This window comes from Temnothorax curvispinosus, unplaced genomic scaffold (assembly GCF_003070985.1).
Source record: "Temnothorax curvispinosus isolate PA1 unplaced genomic scaffold, ASM307098v1 QBEX01007135.1, whole genome shotgun sequence".
Lineage (NCBI taxonomy): Eukaryota > Metazoa > Arthropoda > Insecta > Hymenoptera > Formicidae > Temnothorax > Temnothorax curvispinosus.
The window spans coordinates 483,734-501,856 of NW_020216915.1; the positions used below are offsets into that span (position 1 = coordinate 483,734).

Genomic DNA, 18,123 nt, shown 5'->3' on the forward strand with positions numbered 1-18,123 from the left:
TTTTTTTTCTGTTAATATATGATGTAAGGAAAACCGATCTTTGTTTTAATAGCCTACTTTTTCGAGAGCCACTTGGCTGTTTCACCGTTTCTCGATTCGCTTTATACTCCTTTCCGCTCTCGAAGTCGCGCCGAAAATTTTGTCAACCTTTCTCTGTACGCAATATACCGATTTCGCGTTCTCCAACCGCCTGTCATGCTCCGTTGCTGACTCGCAATGGCACTTCTCTGGTCGCAATGTCAATGTCTCCGCAGGATATCCGCGTCGCTTCGCAAACTGAAGTACCAGCATTGATAGAGCCGCGCGCGCGGTCTCTCTCCTGCTTCGGGAACGAGGGCCCGCTGTACGACCGCCGCCCCTCTGGACGCGCCCTCCCCTCGAACCCCTCCACGCCGATCGTTGTCGTAGTCGTCGTGCTCGTCGGAGTTGTCGGAGGGTCGGAGTTCATTGTGCCACAAGTGCATTCCGAGTACCGGCGACGCCAATTGCTCGTTACGAGCCCAGTTGCGAATCGCTCTGTGAAAGCGACAGTGACATTTCCCGGAGCCGAGGGCTCGGCCCTCGCGAGAGATCGGTCTTCGAGATCAGAGGCAAAAAAAAAGCGCCGTAAGATCGTGCACAACTGCGTGCAACCGCGAGATGATACTCGCGTCCTCGCGAGATAAAGAGCAGCAACATGGTCCGCGCGTTTCGCTTATTTCGACACGGCGTCACTTTGCGTGAAGCAGAAGCTTCTCGTGGAATAAGAAGTTGATTTGAATTTTATCTCAAACGCGATATCGTGCGTGTTTTTTATTTAAATTGTGAGAAATGGTGAATCGAGATTAGCGATACAGGATTAAATCGCGTGGATTAAATCGAAGGCCAGAGTATATTGCGGTAAGTAAAGGGCAAATAGAATTATTTTCTCACACGTCACGCCTGAATTACTAAAATGCATATATAACGAATTTATATCCTATATGTACAATAAACTTTGTTAGAATTTTAATCACATAAATTTTGAAATAAATTGTTAGAGGAAAAATTTTACAGGAAAATTGTGTAACACGTAAACGATGGAAACGAATTGCTGTTGGTACTATTTACCGTTATTATATTTTATTATTGCTGCAACAGTAATTATAGAATCAGTTTTATCAGAGAAAAGAATAGCATGGAACTGAAGGATTCTCTTCACACGTAGATATTAGCCCGCGTGATAAATGTATTAAAATTGCACGCCCAACTTGCGATAATATGACGCATATCCTTTTCCTTTTTGCGGGACGATCGGACGATTGCAGTGACACGTCACTTCATTTTCTTCACTCCTTTCGTCGTAAACTATCGCAAGAAAGAAATTGTCTTTTTTCCCGCTTAATCGGCACGCAGTCGTACTGATTATAATTACATAATCGCTCGTAAAGGAACTCGGTGAAACGCATAATGTAAACAAGTAACATCGACGAGGCCAATTTGCATCTACATTTTCATTGCTGGTTTTACAATCGTATACATAAAGCTCGGTGCGTTCTCGGCCTTATAGGCGTTTCGATAATTGCAAATTGTGTAATCGCGACATTTGCCGTTCGAGTTTCTCGCATACCGCTTAGGGTGAATTTCAGATGGATATACAGCTGGACTTGTTGCATATCCGCGTATCGTATCATCGTTGCGTATCAATTCTGTGATTACAATACGGTCGTTGTACCGTATGATATCATTGCATTTGCATATATGAAAATTTTAATACACAACGCTCACTGATACCTACGCAACGATACACGGATACGTAATAGGATGTTCGAAGAGACTTTTGTGTAGACGAAAAAGTTGACGACCTCTGGAATTAATATTACGAAATAAATATCCTTGAAATTTATATCTTAATTGCACCGGTTTAAATTATTAATATATATGCCTTCCGTGAGAAATGCGACATAAATCTGTCACGAAACCTTATTTTGGCAATTTCGTTGTATAAATGCGCGAGTATCATAAAATACCAAGTTATAAAACGCCGAAAAAACCAAGTATTGTGACCAGTTAACCCTCAGAATCCATTTAAAGAAATTTTATTTCTCTTCCGCATTGCGATTATGCGCGAGCCATTTAAAATGAGATTATCTTTTACCAAAAATAAGTAAATAAATAGAAATAAATTCTAGAGAAATTCGTTCGAGCGCTACTCGATTCGTTTTCATTCGCATTCGCATTGTATATCCATATAGGTATCTTAACTTTCACGCATGTATTACGATGTTAGAAAACGTTATTTCGAAAAAATTTATTTCGAAATGGTAGAACTGACTCTGTCGTAATAGTTCTAAATTAGAAACATACATAATTCTCACGGCTAGAACAGCTGGTCGGCGCGTTTGTACGAACATCTCTACGACTTTTTGCCCGCCCCATGTGACGCTATAACGGTTAGAAAAACATTACGCTATGTGGCACATGTGAAATTTCGTGCGGCCTTCGTCGGCATTAGTATTAGTTAAACGAATTAACGTACCGTGGCAGGCTATTCTAATCAACCGTGAAACTCTTATTTCTTTCGCATCGTTTTCACAATCTATCATTTGATTAAAAAAATGGTGAGTAAAATAGCTCCTAAAATTACAAGTGAATAATAAATGACGCCATTATTTATACTGTCAGTTATAAATACGTCAAATTAATATAAACGATGGGGACATTCTACCATCGCGGCTTAATTAGTCAATCAGATATATAATCAATAATTAAATTATCTCGGAAATTATCACTCGGAAATTCGCTACTCAAAATAGATTCTTTCTCATGCGAATATCAAATATCGATCGCCGTCTAATATCTTATACTCCGTCGTGAAAATATTCTGCGTTATTCCCGCGACACTTTGACATTCGTACTTGACGCATATTCAATATTCAATGTCACACTTGCACCGTATCACGATTGGAGTTAGTTAATACTTCCTCTCAAAGAGAATATATCTTTTCGGAGGGGACGTTTATGTCACGCACGCATTTGCGACGAGTATTTCCGACCATACCCTGTACGAATGTCCGAGCAGTGGTCACGATAATACGGCCGGAGGCGCGTGACGGAATTTTTCTTATTCAAACTGTTATAATTTACAACACTCGAATTATTATATTACGACACGTGTGATTATTGGAATTCATTTATTACGTCTGAGTTCACTTGTTTGAAATCATCGACATTAAAATATGAGATACTTTCTATTCGATAACAGTTTTTTTCTTTCGACTGTCGGTTAGCCGACTTCCGGCTGGGTGATACACGAGAAGATGGAAGGTGCACTTTTACTTGGGCAACGCCGACAACCACCGAGGTTTCTTCGATGTGGGTTCTTCTGAAGAAATCGTGTTTGAAACCCAAAAAATACCTCTATCCTGTTCGCGGTAAGTATGTTGTACAAAATGCTCCTTAATGTTTACACTGTCTTTATAGAGAATCCAATCGAGGGGTACATCTTTTAGATCCTGCAATTTTACTGAAATGAGTCTCTCGGAGATTTCGTGGTTCTTCATCCTGATCACGGTGTTTGAAACAGTATTGATCGCCAACTCGTTGACCGGGGATCACGTGTGCTCAAGAATAGAAAAGTTAGTATCAAAATATAGATATACAATAATATAATGTGCAATTGTTAGATAAAGCTCATTTTATACTCTGTAATTTGTGTCAGAGCTAAGGATAGAATTCTACTTCTAATCTTATATATCGTGCAAAAGATATTTGAAGAGTCAGAATATACGCGCATATCTAAAAATATCAATCTAAAAATATATTTATAATAAAATACACATATAAAATTACAAATAAGATTCTTTCTTGAAATTTGAAAATGCAAATTGTAGATCATTGAAAACTGACTTAAGCGATAATTCAATTTTCAAGCAATATACAGTCGATATTTTTTAAGAGACCTTCACCTGCAAGCCTTGACAATGCAGCCGGCATGCGTAACAACACGTACATAAATCATTATTATGCTCACACCTCGCCGCATGCCGGTGTAAATCCGATAAGGGAGTCGCGGGACCAGTTGGTGGCTAATCAATCGTACATTACAGTTACACGGTTACGTCGTACGAGACCTACACCGAGCCGGTCGTGGTCAACTCGTTCACCTGGTGCCTACAAATTCCCCCGAGATGCCCCAAGACGTGGACCGAACTACGACAACGATATCGTGTGAAGGTAAGTCCCGCGGTCCAAGATATTATAAATATTAATCCTTTCATAGCTCGAAACCTCAGCCTCGCTATTTGATGATTTAGGAAGAGACATTAATTGATTATTAACATTTATTATTTTACATTTACATATGGACAATGGCGAATAATTGTTGCTTCATATATGATTTTTCATGAAAAAATTAAGTTCGAAAATATTAGCGTTTTAATTAATTCTTCGAAATTCCATGAATATTTACTTTCTCAATCTTTTTTTTCTTTCTCAATGAATTTGGTGGCATATCTCGAGTATATCAGAAGATTGGAGAAACAGTAATGAGAGAATTCAGTAATGACAGACACATTTGCATTGAAAGAATCAAATTTTTCCGACGCAGATACCTACGCAGGCAATTTTATTGTTTATTCATCATCAACGGATGATTCTAGCTCATAAGTTAGGGAAAAGAACCATTCTCTCAAACTTTTCAAAGGAATAGGAAAATATGTTAATCTTACACACCGGAAGACTTTGTCATAAGCAAGTAAGATTGGTTTCGCGGAAGGCTTCAGCATGTAACAGGCAAGAAAGTATCGTTCCATCAAAGGATTAGTGATTGTTTGTACGATCTATTTCATATAAAGTTATGAATAAAAATTTAAAACCTGAAACTTAAAACTCACTTAACTAGCGATATGGAGCTAGCGCAACGATGGCAAGATAAAATCCTTATGATCGAAACCTCAACGATCGAAACCAAAAAATGGAAAAGAGATATACATTCGCGAGACAATAGATCCATAATTTATTCTAACGTCAGCGAAATTGCGTCGCGGAAGAAGTTACGTAAACCCCCATTTCCATGGCACGCCTCGTTATGGAAAAATGTCGTTTCCCAAGCACAGCGTGAATGGAAAACGATCGACGAAATACTTCTCGCGTGGCAGGTTACCTGTGCGGCAAAACGTTCCACATACATGACGCTATAAAAGAACCTGTCTATTCTTCCGCTTTTACCTCTTACTCTCCGTCCTTCTTTCGCGCCACGCCACATCCTCGCTCTCCCCGTCGCTTTTCTCTTTCTCTCGCCCCTGCCGCCGATACGAGATAATTACAGGGAAAGTCTGTATTAACACAGCAGCCGCCTCTCTGATTAAGTAAAATAAATAAAAAAAGAAAATCCGGAGTACACGGAGCACGTACACGTACGCGTTTGAGCGTCGGGGCGAGAGAGGAGGGAACCAGGGACGGTTGTGGCAGCCGCAATTACGACCCGTGAAATGCGGAATTGACGAATCGCGCCGAAAGAAGAAGAAGAAGGAGGAACCTGTCCCGTCTCGGCATTACGAAACAATCCAGAAGCGGGCTATTATAGCTGAAAAGGACTTCGCACAACTTTGCAACAAATCTTTGCAACGGTACCCTCGAAGAAGGGAAATGCCGGAAGTCGACAATTTGCGAAACTCTTAACTCGGCGCATCGCCCGGGTAGATGATAAAGACAATTTCTCTGCGGCGGGTGCGCAGGAGGAAACGGATATCGCGGCCTTTGTGCGGTAATAGATATCATTCCGAAGAAGTACACGTGTTTAATCGCGTATAGTAACGCGGACAAACGGGGTATATTGCGTGAAATTACGCGATCGATTGCGTCTAAATATGCAATCGCAACGCAACGCAAGTAAGGTATTCAATCGGGTATTCAGGCATGTACGTAATTTAACGAGAGCTCTCGGGCGCCGATATCGCTTCAATTAAGGCACGAATTACCGAGGCGCGAACGTAATAAAGTTCGATGTGAAATCTCGATGGCGATTTACGAGCGCCGGAGCACTTGATAACTCAGCCGATACGAAAATGAATCGTTTAATGACGATGAGACGTGACATGCATAGCGTATGTAAACAAGGTCTCAGTGAACGACGTAACTGATGTGTAAAAAACACCACGTGTCATCGACCAGGCGAACCTCGTGTCATCCTCGAGCGTCGTCACCCGAGTAACATCAATTCCGAGAGATAAAATCGTACGAGAATACAATCTCACAGTGAGATTAAATTTTCAATATTCGAACAGTCACATTTTGTGTTAATCGTTCTGTCCATTCTTATAGAAAAAAAAAGAGAAAATAAGAAAAATGTATAATATATTGTAATTTTTGTCTATCTGCGTCAAGATATGAGAGAAACAAAAAAATGTCAAAGGCCGAAATCTCCAGAAAAAGATTGCAAAAATGCAGAATGATGAATGCGAAATATTTCAACATAAACTAAATATAGATACGCATAAATCTAGAGACAAAAATTTTCATATAATATTGCCATGAGTTATCGAGGGTTATTTAAATACGCAAAGACTTCTTATATCGGATTCAAGAAAGGATTACAATTAAAAACCTCAATTATTATTTATTTAATTATGATATAATTAGTTTAATTCGCGGTGTCAAAATCCGCGAATCACGGGAGAAACTCGCGCTTTCTCATCGGATGTCACGACAAGCCCGACAAATCGCTCGTCTGCCAATTAGATTAACAAGGCAGCTCGGAATCTCGGCCCGGCTTTGAAAATTCGTGCGTGTTCGCCGCGCACTCGCGGATCGCGAGGAATCGGCCGGAAGTGAAATGATCTCGCTCGCGCGCTAGCGCGCGTTTCGTAATCGGCATGCCGCACCGGCCGCGCCGCGGCGTGCGTTATATCAAAGTCGAAAGGAAACGATCAGCCTAAAATGGAAATTTTAACGTGTGAGGCGTATATCCGCGCCTGGGACGAGAACGCCCGCAATGTAATAACACACGCCAAGTATGGTGCAGGGGCATACGTTTACGTATACACGTATACGTATGGACGTGAGGCATTTTGCCCGCGGTTTACTGTGTGGACAATGAACTTACTTGATGCAGCCTATACGAGAAAAAAAAGATATCTCGCCATTATCGATAGTGCGTCACGTACGCTGCTATAACTATTGTATACTGTTTTAAAAGCCCTTTTTTTCCTTCTCGGTAAAGAAGATATTTATCTAGGCTCTGTACAAATTGTGTCTTTCAGCGAAGAGCGATCTTATAAATCTTTGCATGTAAATAATTATCACTTGTAAATTATTTAATGTGCAATTAGTAGATCTAACTTTTTTTTTCAAAAAACTGGAATGACAGTTTGCGAATTTAAAAATAAAATTAACGTTAATTATACAATGCAATATAATTAGTGTAGTGCTTCAAGAGATTAAATTATTAATCGAGAGATTACCTCACGTAAAGAAGAATTATGTTCTTTTTACATTGCAGTAGAATTTTTTTATTACATTGCACTAGCTTTCCTATGTAATATAATTAAAAATAAAGTGGAAAATATGAGATTTTTTTATAAAGCCGCATATTAGAACTAAAGGCAAATAACCGAAGCGTATTCTCATTTCCCCCTCAAAGGATACCCTGATAACTTATCCGCGTAATAGGCACCTAATCAATAAGTTACAGTTTCTATAATTCTCAACAACGATTCGCGTTAATCAATCGAGATCTAACGCTAATAGAAACTGCTGCTTGTTATATCCACTATTGACCTACTTAGAGCTTTTCGAGGTAATCTCGAGGTAAATCGTATTATCGCGATTTGTATATACAACGGTGGTGTACGCGGCGGAGTTATACGATGCAAAAACAATTATAGCTTTCATCGATGCTTCACCAATCCGCGCGGCGTATATCGAAGCCGCAAATCTACTCGTCGGATCCATGCCTTATGAATTCGCCTCGCCGCGCGATCGAAGGTTTCGGCTTGTTAGCATACCACGAAACATCGTCGTCGCGCGTATACGCGCGCCGACTACGTAAGGAGCTGTGCAATTGATAATGCAACGCTCGTGTAAGAGCGAGCCAACGGCGGCGGCGTGAATTCCAACGTAGGTGCCGTTATGCGAAGGTAATCATTTGCTTCTCTAATTACCAGATGTGTTTCTGGAGAGGCTGACGAACGTATGAATCATCTAACGTAAAACTGTAACGCTATTTAAAACGTCGGTATAAGCGCGACGAATCGAATGCATTATTTTCTTTCCAATCCCCGTCATTAAGAAGGAGCCGTCTCGCTCGAGGAGATTGAAGTGTTACTAGTCGGGAATGAAGCTGGAATGACGCTAAAACGTAATATGCCGGTAATTACCGATCGCGGAGAATTATGGACGAATAAAGGCCGCGGTATGTGAGAAGTGAAGTCATTAACTTCTCAGAGAAAACGTATTATAAACATATAAGTAACGCAGCGCGATAAGGGATCGTTCATATGCGATTTCGAATTAAAAAGTCGCTGTTACATTCAATAAGATACACTGATATACGTATGACGTAGTTGGCATTTATAATAGCAATAATGTCACTTGACGGCCGAATTGAAAAAAAAGAGGAACGTTGAACAAAAAATGCGAGCAGGATAATATTGTATAATGAGGGAAAATTACCGTTGGACAAGTCGAGGTCACTTGGCGTTTTCTACTATGTTAGAAAACGTCTGAATTGCACAACTTTTGAGTAATAACGCATAAGCATTAGATGAGAACGAGAGAGAGAGAGAGAGAGAGAGAGAGAGAGAGAGAGAGAGAAAGAAACTTTTACGTGCTAGGCATAGATATAAATCAGGATACATTATATTATTAAGTTAAACTTTTAGAGATATTTTAAAATGTTAATCTAGGACGCTTAAAACATATATACTTACAAAACGGATCATAAAACAATTTTAAATTATTAATGTTGTCTGTATCTATACTTAATAAAATTATATCATGTGCGACATCTCCATATATATATAATTACAGACGCTGTTTAATATAATTATAATGCAATTAATTGAATATGTTTCCAATGCTATGGGATTACTTTGAAATTATTATGCAATTGCATAATATACATTGCCGGATAACGTTTTGTTGTAATTATAAATCTGCTTGTTCTATAAAAAAACAACAGACTCATTCAGATGCTATCGAGATGACACTATCGGGCATCGCGAGATTTCTGAAATCGATAATGTCGATCAAAACACACGTATACAAATAGTATGGTCCACTATGCGGTTATATGATTGAGCGCAATATTGTAATCAATAACATTATCTCTCCTCTTTGTGAAAGAGAGTCTTATTACGCAAGCGAAAGGTTTGCACCGCGAATTAATCATGTCAGTTACGGCGTTTAGTGAGGAACAAAAAAACTTTGACGTCAGTTTCCAGTGCATCTGGTAGCTCTCGCCGCGCCGTAAAGATCTACTACAATTCGAAATGATTTATGACGATACACGGAACATGTTCATCAATTAACTTAATGGGTTTACAGCTAAGGTTTTACGTATATAGAAATTACCGGTCCGTTCAACGTTAAATATTAAATTATGGGTATATAAATAAAAACGCTCCGCCCGAGTTCAATATTGTATTGATTTAACAAGAAACGTCAGTTTAAACGTCAGTTTTCAAATTAATTCTTTAACTATTATTACGATTTTAATTGGGATTCTGCTAAAATAATTAAAAAATTATGTTTTATTATTTGTTTTATTATTTTCGAGAATTAATTTATTTATCAAGTAAAATAATTAAAAATTATATTTAATTATTTGTTTTCGAGAATTAATTAATTTATCAGGTTTACAATTTTTGCTTACTTACAGATTGATTACATAATTTCAATATATTTTCTATGTATTTTACATAAAGGGTCATTTTCAATGTTCAGAAAATCATGAGAAATAAATTTAAAAAACCGACAATAATTTTATATATTAATATATACAATTTATTGTATTAATACATACACATATATTTTACATTATGTATGTGTAATATATCAATATGTTAAAACCTGCATGAGTGCTGCAGTGAAAGCAAAAGAGAGCGTTCAAATTTCGGGACGTGTACATCAATCAGTTTGCATATAATTTGATTTATGTATCAGATACCTTGTTCGTAATGGTATACATTGCCGGTACAAATTATAAAGTTGTTATCTTCTTGACGTCGTATCGAACGTCCAGTTGAAAAATTAGCGGTGCGGAATTTGCATAATAATGCGCTGGCGCATAAAGGTGCGCTATCCGTTTTGTAAACCAGACATTTATCCGTAATCGAGTAAAATGTAAAATCGAGGAGAGAATATCGGATGAACGCGATTGTATGGCACATCGATCCGCCGCACCGTTTAAGACGAAATTCGCGTAACGCGGTAAGCAGTAAACCGCGCGGCGAAATGTAATAACGTTCGCATAAAGAAGAAAAGGCTATTTTATTGCAGCAGCAGTTTTCACGCGCGTATCCTCTTACAACGGATTACATCAGAGAGAATTTATTATATCGCTCGAGTCTTTGATACTCAATCTTCAGTGTTTTCATCGTCTCTCCAAAAAATCATATAACAAATCTTTGGAAAATAATAATCAATCGTTATTGGAGAGTTTTGTCGAAATAAAAATCAAATTTATAAAAATATTAACAGCGAGACGTATTACGTAGAATCTCAAGGAATATGTGGCAGGAAGTAAAAAAGAAACAAATAAATTTATTTCTCACAAGACATAATTCAAATTAAATCGGCCGTTATTTTCTCAATACGTTCGCAATACATTTCGTTTCTGTTTGCCATCGTATCTCAGGTATTTTTATGTGCCGTTTGGCCGTTTCGGTATGTTTGACCGATCAATTCAATGCTGCGAGGTGGGACTCGTTACGCGTGTGTTCCTCATCTTGTTTTTCCCTGTGATCCCCCTTCATTTACCATCGCGTGCCTTCTCTGCATTCCGCACCAAACCGTTCTCACTTTTACTCTCGCCAATGATCGAAATCTCGTGCTTTAAAGAGTGACGTAACGATCGTCTTATCTCTGGAATTCTTCGTCGTGGCTGGAGTCATCGGTGAAATCGTTCTCAAAACGAAAAAAAAAAAACAATATGTCGTCATCCTCTCTTTCTCTCTAACATCATTTGATTAGTCTTATGCTAATAATATAGGTGTCAGACAGTCAAATCATCTAATTATTATATCAACGTGACGAGACGAGAATAGGTATCATAAAGAATTTATTAGCGGTTGTCGAAATCGTGAACGTTCCTCTGACGCGATTGAAATTAAAAGTGCTCTTTTGACACGACAAACATCTTAATTTTACAGATCAATTACATAAACGAATAATATGTGTATTTCAAAATATGTAGAAGGAGGAAAAATCGAGGACTCTAGAGGAATGCTGCGAGGGGTACAAAAAGACGGCTCTCGGCGATGCGGAAACGGATGCGAGCTGCTTACCGTTTTGCGAAAAATGTGTGGCAGGTGCGTGCGTCGCACCGAACAGATGCCAGTGCGACCCTGGATATTACGGAGATGACTGCGCCCGTGGTGAGTCCGGGAGTAAAATCAGCAATCATTGAGCAATGTTTCTCCGTTTCTCTTCACCAAACATCCAACTCAAGATTTGCTAATGTATTTCTAATAGATACTTATCATCAGCCGTTGAAACCTGTATTTTTTACATTTTTACGTAATTGAAATGTATCCTATAAGATTGCAATGTTTGTGAACTTAATAAGATACATCACCTTTCAGCACGGTTGAGTAACGCGTTTCAGAAAAATTACATTAGAAATAAGAAACTGAAATATTTTTCATTATATTTGTAAGTCTCATCGATAGCTGTTTTATATGCCTGGTATAACACAATTCCAAGTTATTGTCTTCATTTTAATCAAGTTAAAAATCAACACACTGTCCATTCCAATATAATATAGAAACTATGTGTTGAATTTTCATCGCGTGACATTTGGCGTTTACTTTAAGGCGATGTTCTATCCGTAATATCGCTGTCGATACCAAACACCAGAATGACCCCGAAGAGATATTATCTTAAAAGAAACAACGAAAGTGTTTTAGAAGGTCATTGAAATGAATTCCTTGATTGGCAACATCTTCTATTTATCAAACCGGACTGAATAATGTTTTCAGTGCTAATTAGGTGCCGATAAATCGCTATGACATTTCGAAAAACTATATTTAAACCGAGGCAATAAACCAGTGCTGAATATAAACATGCGAAGTCGGTGGATATATACAACTTCGGAAAGCTCCGAAGGTCTGTATATAATTAATAGGTCCGTATAATTCTCTAGTGTTTAATTTCGCAACGATTCGCGTTCGAAAATAGATTCTGGAATTAAGAAAATAAGCGATGCGTCGCGCGCGCGCGCGGCGCGATTGTGAAACGAGATTGAGAGCGAACAGATCCGAAACGGGTAGCGGCAAAACGCAATGAGAAATTTCACGCTCCATGAAACGTACCGACCTTCCACGATCGCGCGAGAACGCGCGTGTGAAATGACTGTTTCCAGTAGATAGTACTTCTATACCCGAGAGTCATAATAATGAGTCGCAGTTTCTCGTGTTCGTACAACGCATCTCGTTAAACATGTTAGCCCACACGTGCCGCTACGAAGTGGCACAATCACGGTTGTTGTAAAACAACGACATAATAAAAGCTATTAAAAATTTCATTGGGTCTTTTACCGTAAAACACAAAAGGAGAAAAAGATAAAAAAGATTTGCTTCTTCACTATCGGTAGTTTTATAATTATAATTTTTCTCACTCTTTAATATTCGAACTAACATTAATGAAGCCTAGCTGTTTGCAGTATCTGAAGAAAATTTTCTCGAAATTTTATTTTCTCGTCTTTTTTTGCAGCCCTTCGTGGAAAAATCGCGCTTATAACAAAAAGCCGATGATAAATCGCGGATTCTAGATTGGCTTATCGTTGTCAAACAAACCGAAGTCGCGGATTGCACGCAACTGTTGCGTCAATACGATCGGGGAACGCTTCGAAAGTTGCGGAAGCCCGGAAGTTACGAAGCCGCTACTTTCCCGTTGAGCGTTCGAGAAGGTCGTGGGCGGCGTGCAGCCGATCAGATACATCCGCGTACAACGTACGACGTTCGCATAACGCAATCGCGAACGTCAATGCTTTATAAGAGACATTCGCGATGTATGACAAACGTTCGCCTTAAACATTTCGCAGATACGATCTACAATCCGATTTGTGCAGACTTATTAATTTCGCTTGCCTGTATTTACGAAACGCTTAATAGCCCGCATTTACATGGAAATTGCATCATTTTTTCATCTTGGCTGTCAACTATCCGTAAAATACGTTGATATTGTATAGATTAAAATAGAAACTTCTTTTGGCAGTTTGCATAATGGTTGCATATAGACGTGTAGAGTTAACGAGGTATCAAGTATCGTTTTCTTAACATATATACAGGACTATACTGCTATACAAACTAAAGGAACATGTTTCTGATGTAAATTGAAGTAGAAAATATCTTATATGGGTCCAATACAAAATGATTATCCATCTACAAATGTTTAAAGTTTATAAATTATAGCATAATTTTTTGGAATATTTGTTTATTAAAAATAAAAAAAGGAAAGAAAACATAAAAATCACATAAACTGTTCAAATTGAGACGTCCTTCAAGAGATAAAAATCTAAAAGAGTGAAATCTGATCCGTAGCCAAACAGGATGAATAACAGTTTGCAGATGAATAACCATTTCGAATTGGACAAATTTTCATAACACATTTTCTACTTCAATCTACATCAGAAACGTACATGATACATGTACACATATGTATATATTAAATTAATTATTAATAGTAATGACATAATGATTAATAATAATGACATATATATACATTTATGTATGTATTAAATGATTAAATATATTAAATAATTAACGTTTTTTATTTATGTATTAATTTCATTTCGCAGCGTGTCCGTCGGGATTCTGGGGTTCGCAATGTATGCAAGTATGCAACTGCGGTGAGAGCGGTGCCTGCGATCCTGCGAACGGCACTTGTCAATGCTCTCCAGGACTCCAAGGATCTCGGTGAGTGTTTAAAAGTATCAATGGCCGATGTTTATTGAGCAATAAAGAGTACAGCTCGAGGCAACAAGCCCAAGTGATACTGTAAAAAATTATGCTCTTTCTTTGCGCAGATGCGAGGAGCGTTGCGCGATCGGGCAATGGGGCCCGGGTTGTGCAAACGAATGCACATGTCAAAACCGAAATAATGTCTGTGATGCCGTAACCGGAAGCTGCACCGACGACGACGCCTCTTCAGTCGAGCAAACGTCGCCCGTTTATTTGCGGAGCTCTACTGCCGACCGTCTACCGCAAACACCGGGAATTAGTAATACGGAGCACACGGAGGTTGTCTCGGTGCCGCGTGGAACCACCGAGCGCCAAACGGAAGGTAAAATAATACGCTTAATCGAAGGAATCATTTATGCCTCAGGGTTGCGCAACTGTTTGCCCGTCGATGATGTAGAAATGGATCTTCACGCTTTCAAACGGGCGAACTCAAGGAAAAAATTATCGATTAAAATTAGCGTTAGAAAGCATGTTTCTACTTGTGTTCTACTTTCACGTCGTGAAGAGAGCAAATATAATCCGACACGTTCGCCGTCATGTGTGACGTTAATGATATGCGATAACTGTTAATTGTTTCTCGCGCCAGTGACAGATTATCTTAATCTGACGTAATTAAATAATTAATAATTAACTAATAATGTACGCAAAATTGAAACTTGTGGTATTGCTCGCAGTATTATATACTTGTAATATTTAGTTACAATTTGCAGGTATCAATGACAGTTGGCACGACATGAATTACATTCCGGAAACGACGAGTCCGGCAACAGCTTCGATCGCGGCCCCTCCTCAAGGAACAGAGGACTCGGTAAAGGAAACGCAAATGAAAGATCCTTCCACCACTGCTCGGCCCGTGATCGTTTTGGTCTCCGTTCCTGAACGCAGAAGGGACGTCGAGAAGGATAGGCAAAAGTTCGCGACAAAGGACGCTCTTCTCAGACACGTCCAAAGCGGCAAAAGCACGAATGTCGATTACGTGAAGACCGTTCACAAAGGTACGGTCTCGTGACACTTCGGAAATACGTACGAAGATATTCCTACAACGCTCGATCTCTAACAAAATGTCTCTATATTGTCACCGCGACAGACGACATTCAAACATCAACGCCGATTCCGCTGGACATCGCTCTGATCGTCGTTGCCGCAATCGTCTCCCTCGGCCTGACCTCGCTCGCGGTTGTTATGGTGCTTCATATGCGCTCCAAGCTATTCGAGACCATCCGTCTTGCCGTCTACGACGACGAGAAGACCAAAGGCCAGGAACGCGAGAGCGTGAACGGCGGAAGGACGTCCGCGGTAGTGAACTCTGCCACTCTGCCCCGTGAGTATCGAGACACCGTGAGTTATACGTTCACTTGACAGCAGGAACATTCTCTCCTGGACTGTCAGTGAAATTCGCGTGTCCTTGACCCGGATGAGTCTGGCCGTTTTGAGGATAGTCCTGACCATCATAGCCAGTGAGAAAGCTATAGATCGTCGAAAACTGTATGCGCCGCGATATTGAGCCCTTTGTGCTCAATAATCGATAATCAGCTCGCGCTGCAATCCAGCATTTGTGTATTATGTTCGTCGATACTGTTATGATTTCAGCACCAGCACCCCCGATCCGCGCGAGTCCGGTATTTGCCATTAATACAGAACCGGAAACGATACTGACGCTCGACGGCATTGAATCGCTGAATACTTACGCTAACGGTGCCGCTACGATCGGCCTGCGAATTTCTGGTAACTTACGCGGTAAGTTTACGCTTCACTTTTTACTAAATTTGTGTAAATGCGAGGCACGGTAATCGTAATAAAAAAAATTAGACTCCACAAGTTGATAAAAAGTCTACAAATAGCAGCACAGTAAAGACCAAAGACAATCTGTATAACACAAACGATTTTATTTCAAGTTTACTTCAAAAGGTTACAATTGTTACTTTGAATAAGCCGTATATTCTTTCTCGAAGATATTATTTCTAAGATTCTCAACCGATTCTTTTATTGCGAATCGCAGATCTGTTACAAGACGGCCATTACGACCGGCCATCGGCAACTCTGATACGTCTGCAGACAAACTTGGACCATAACACGGAGCATCTGTACGACGAAATACCGTTTCAGACTACTCCATTATCGGATCGCAAGGATCTATGATGGAGAAACGTTTCCACTTACTACCACTCACGGTCCAGCCTATCCGTATCTTTAGCTATATAGTTTAATAATGCGTCATCTCGTCGTGAAAAGACCTTGAAGCGTTTTTAGACGAAACGTGACCTGTCGTGGTGAAAAGTCAATTGCTCGAGACCGATGAAAAATGTGTGAAAACTGGTTTCCGACCTTACGCAGTGCCGTTGAATGCGCAAGGCTGAACGTGACTGTAATTGAGTGGCACAGGCGCAGAAACAAGTCGTTGGAGCACCGTGCTGTCAGTGACCGACGGTAGAATTTAATCAGCGAGGCGTGTGCAGCTCCTTCTGAACAAACTATTTCGTAGTTGTCGGGATGACGTCAAAACGGGGGCGAATGCACCCGATTATACGATTGCGCGCGAATGCGCAATTAGGTGGAAAACTCGGAACAATGGAATCTCGTGTAACGAGCGGGGGGAAAAATACAGCGCACCGACTGTCATTATCCAAATCATATGAAACGTTTGTGTATTATAGCCTGCGGGGGCGGAGGCTACCTGGTTTGCGAATAAACAGATGCGAAAATAAATTGCCCGCTGCATAAATCTGGCAGTCTCGTTCAATGCTGACGTAATTTACTCGGTATAAATTACCGTTGCGCAAATAAATCTATCGTATATTTATTGAAGTTAACGTTACGAGAGAGCGATCTTTTCACATTTGCTTATCGTCCCGTCGCTGATAGAACGGCGACCGCGATATTGATATTATTATTACGATTTCTTTAATAATCAGTCTCGTAATCGCATCCTGCGAAGAAATAGTAATGTTTTTCTAGGCGTGAAAAGCATATCCTGCGATAATACACCGAGTTTCCGAGTACATCAGTAATGATGTGCACGTAAGCGATAATATAACCGATGATACCAAATTCGTTATCGCGAGAGGAAGAGCACTTGATGACTTTTGTGCCTCTGAAACTGAAACCAAAGATAAAAAAATCCTATTTAAGGCAAATGCAATACATGCATCCTAAAGAAAAAAAAATAACTATCCATAGTAAATTAAATAAAATAAATTGTGTAAGTATAATTGCGTAAGGCTTTATTCGCTAGTTTATTATTACTTTTTAAGAAGTCACATGTAACTTTATATACAGCGATATTTTTATAAACTGGGGGATATTATTATTATTAAAAAATAATAATAATATTATTAGCTTCGATATTTTTCTCCAATGTTTTCCATAAAAGAGGAGAGAAACTTTCCGTTTCTATGTTACGCGATAATTTGATGTATCTCTTCGTTTTGCACTGATTTTTTATTTTACACTCGTTTCAAGGAAATGTTATTTGCAGTCAGCATTAGCTTATCGTAATTAAATAAACAAATACCATACAGTTATCGCATTTAACATATTCTTGCGCACCCCTCTTATTATCATCCCGATTCGCGTCACATATCATTCCCGTATATGATATCAGTCGGATTACGTAAACAATGTCGAATGCGCGAGAGGCAAGAGTTATAATAAACTGCGCACACAAGAGACAAATTGTGCATAAAGTTTAATGCAAAACTTTATACATCAAAGCAAAACATTGCAATTCCACCATTATTATGGAAATTCAAAAAGCATTTTTCTCTTAATTAAAACAAACATCCGTGATAAAGCCAATTATCTTTTTTTTCCAGATAACCTCGTTCAGATAAAGCAAGTGAATGAATATATTTCTTAATTGGCTTTCATACATATTATTTTTTTTCATATCCTACATTTTATATCATTTTCAACGTGCTCAAGTATCATTTTAAAAGGATTTTAATTTTTCTACTTTTACCTAAAATCTAAAAAAATCTCGTAA

The 18,123-nt window shown here is 39.1% G+C and overlaps 1 protein-coding gene across 7 annotated transcripts; it reads left to right on the forward strand.

Moving 5' to 3' along the window:
- Window positions 1–444: 444 nt before the first annotated feature.
- LOC112456761 lies at window positions 445–17,674 on the forward strand. Of its 7 annotated transcripts, none has more exons than XM_025019504.1 (11): window positions 445–879; window positions 3,249–3,396; window positions 3,442–3,596; window positions 4,068–4,194; window positions 11,375–11,555; window positions 13,979–14,096; window positions 14,207–14,463; window positions 14,852–15,136; window positions 15,229–15,462; window positions 15,732–15,878; window positions 16,141–17,674. In XM_025019504.1, exons 3-11 carry the CDS (start codon window positions 3,490–3,492, stop codon window positions 16,278–16,280), a joined length of 1,596 nt encoding a protein of 531 aa, XP_024875272.1. In that variant the 5' UTR covers window positions 445–879; window positions 3,249–3,396; window positions 3,442–3,489; the 3' UTR covers window positions 16,281–17,674. The 7 variants fall into 7 exon arrangements, with proteins under 7 accessions (XP_024875272.1, XP_024875269.1, XP_024875276.1 ...); XM_025019501.1 differs by having other exon boundaries at window positions 3,249–3,392; XM_025019508.1 differs by having other exon boundaries at window positions 3,249–3,392; window positions 14,891–15,136.
- Window positions 17,675–18,123: the final 449 nt, after the last annotated feature.

Excerpts from the sequence above, each read along its gene's own strand:
- LOC112456761 (XM_025019504.1), top strand. The coding sequence starts at position 3,490 with ATGAGTCTCTCGGAGATTTCGTGGTTCTTCATCCTGATCACGGTGTTT. Across the intron at positions 14,097-14,206 it reads CCAGGACTCCAAGGATCTCG|ATGCGAGGAGCGTTGCGCGA; the intron begins GTGAGTGTTTAA and ends TTCTTTGCGCAG. Across the intron at positions 15,137-15,228 it reads CGTGAAGACCGTTCACAAAG|ACGACATTCAAACATCAACG; the intron begins GTACGGTCTCGT and ends TCACCGCGACAG.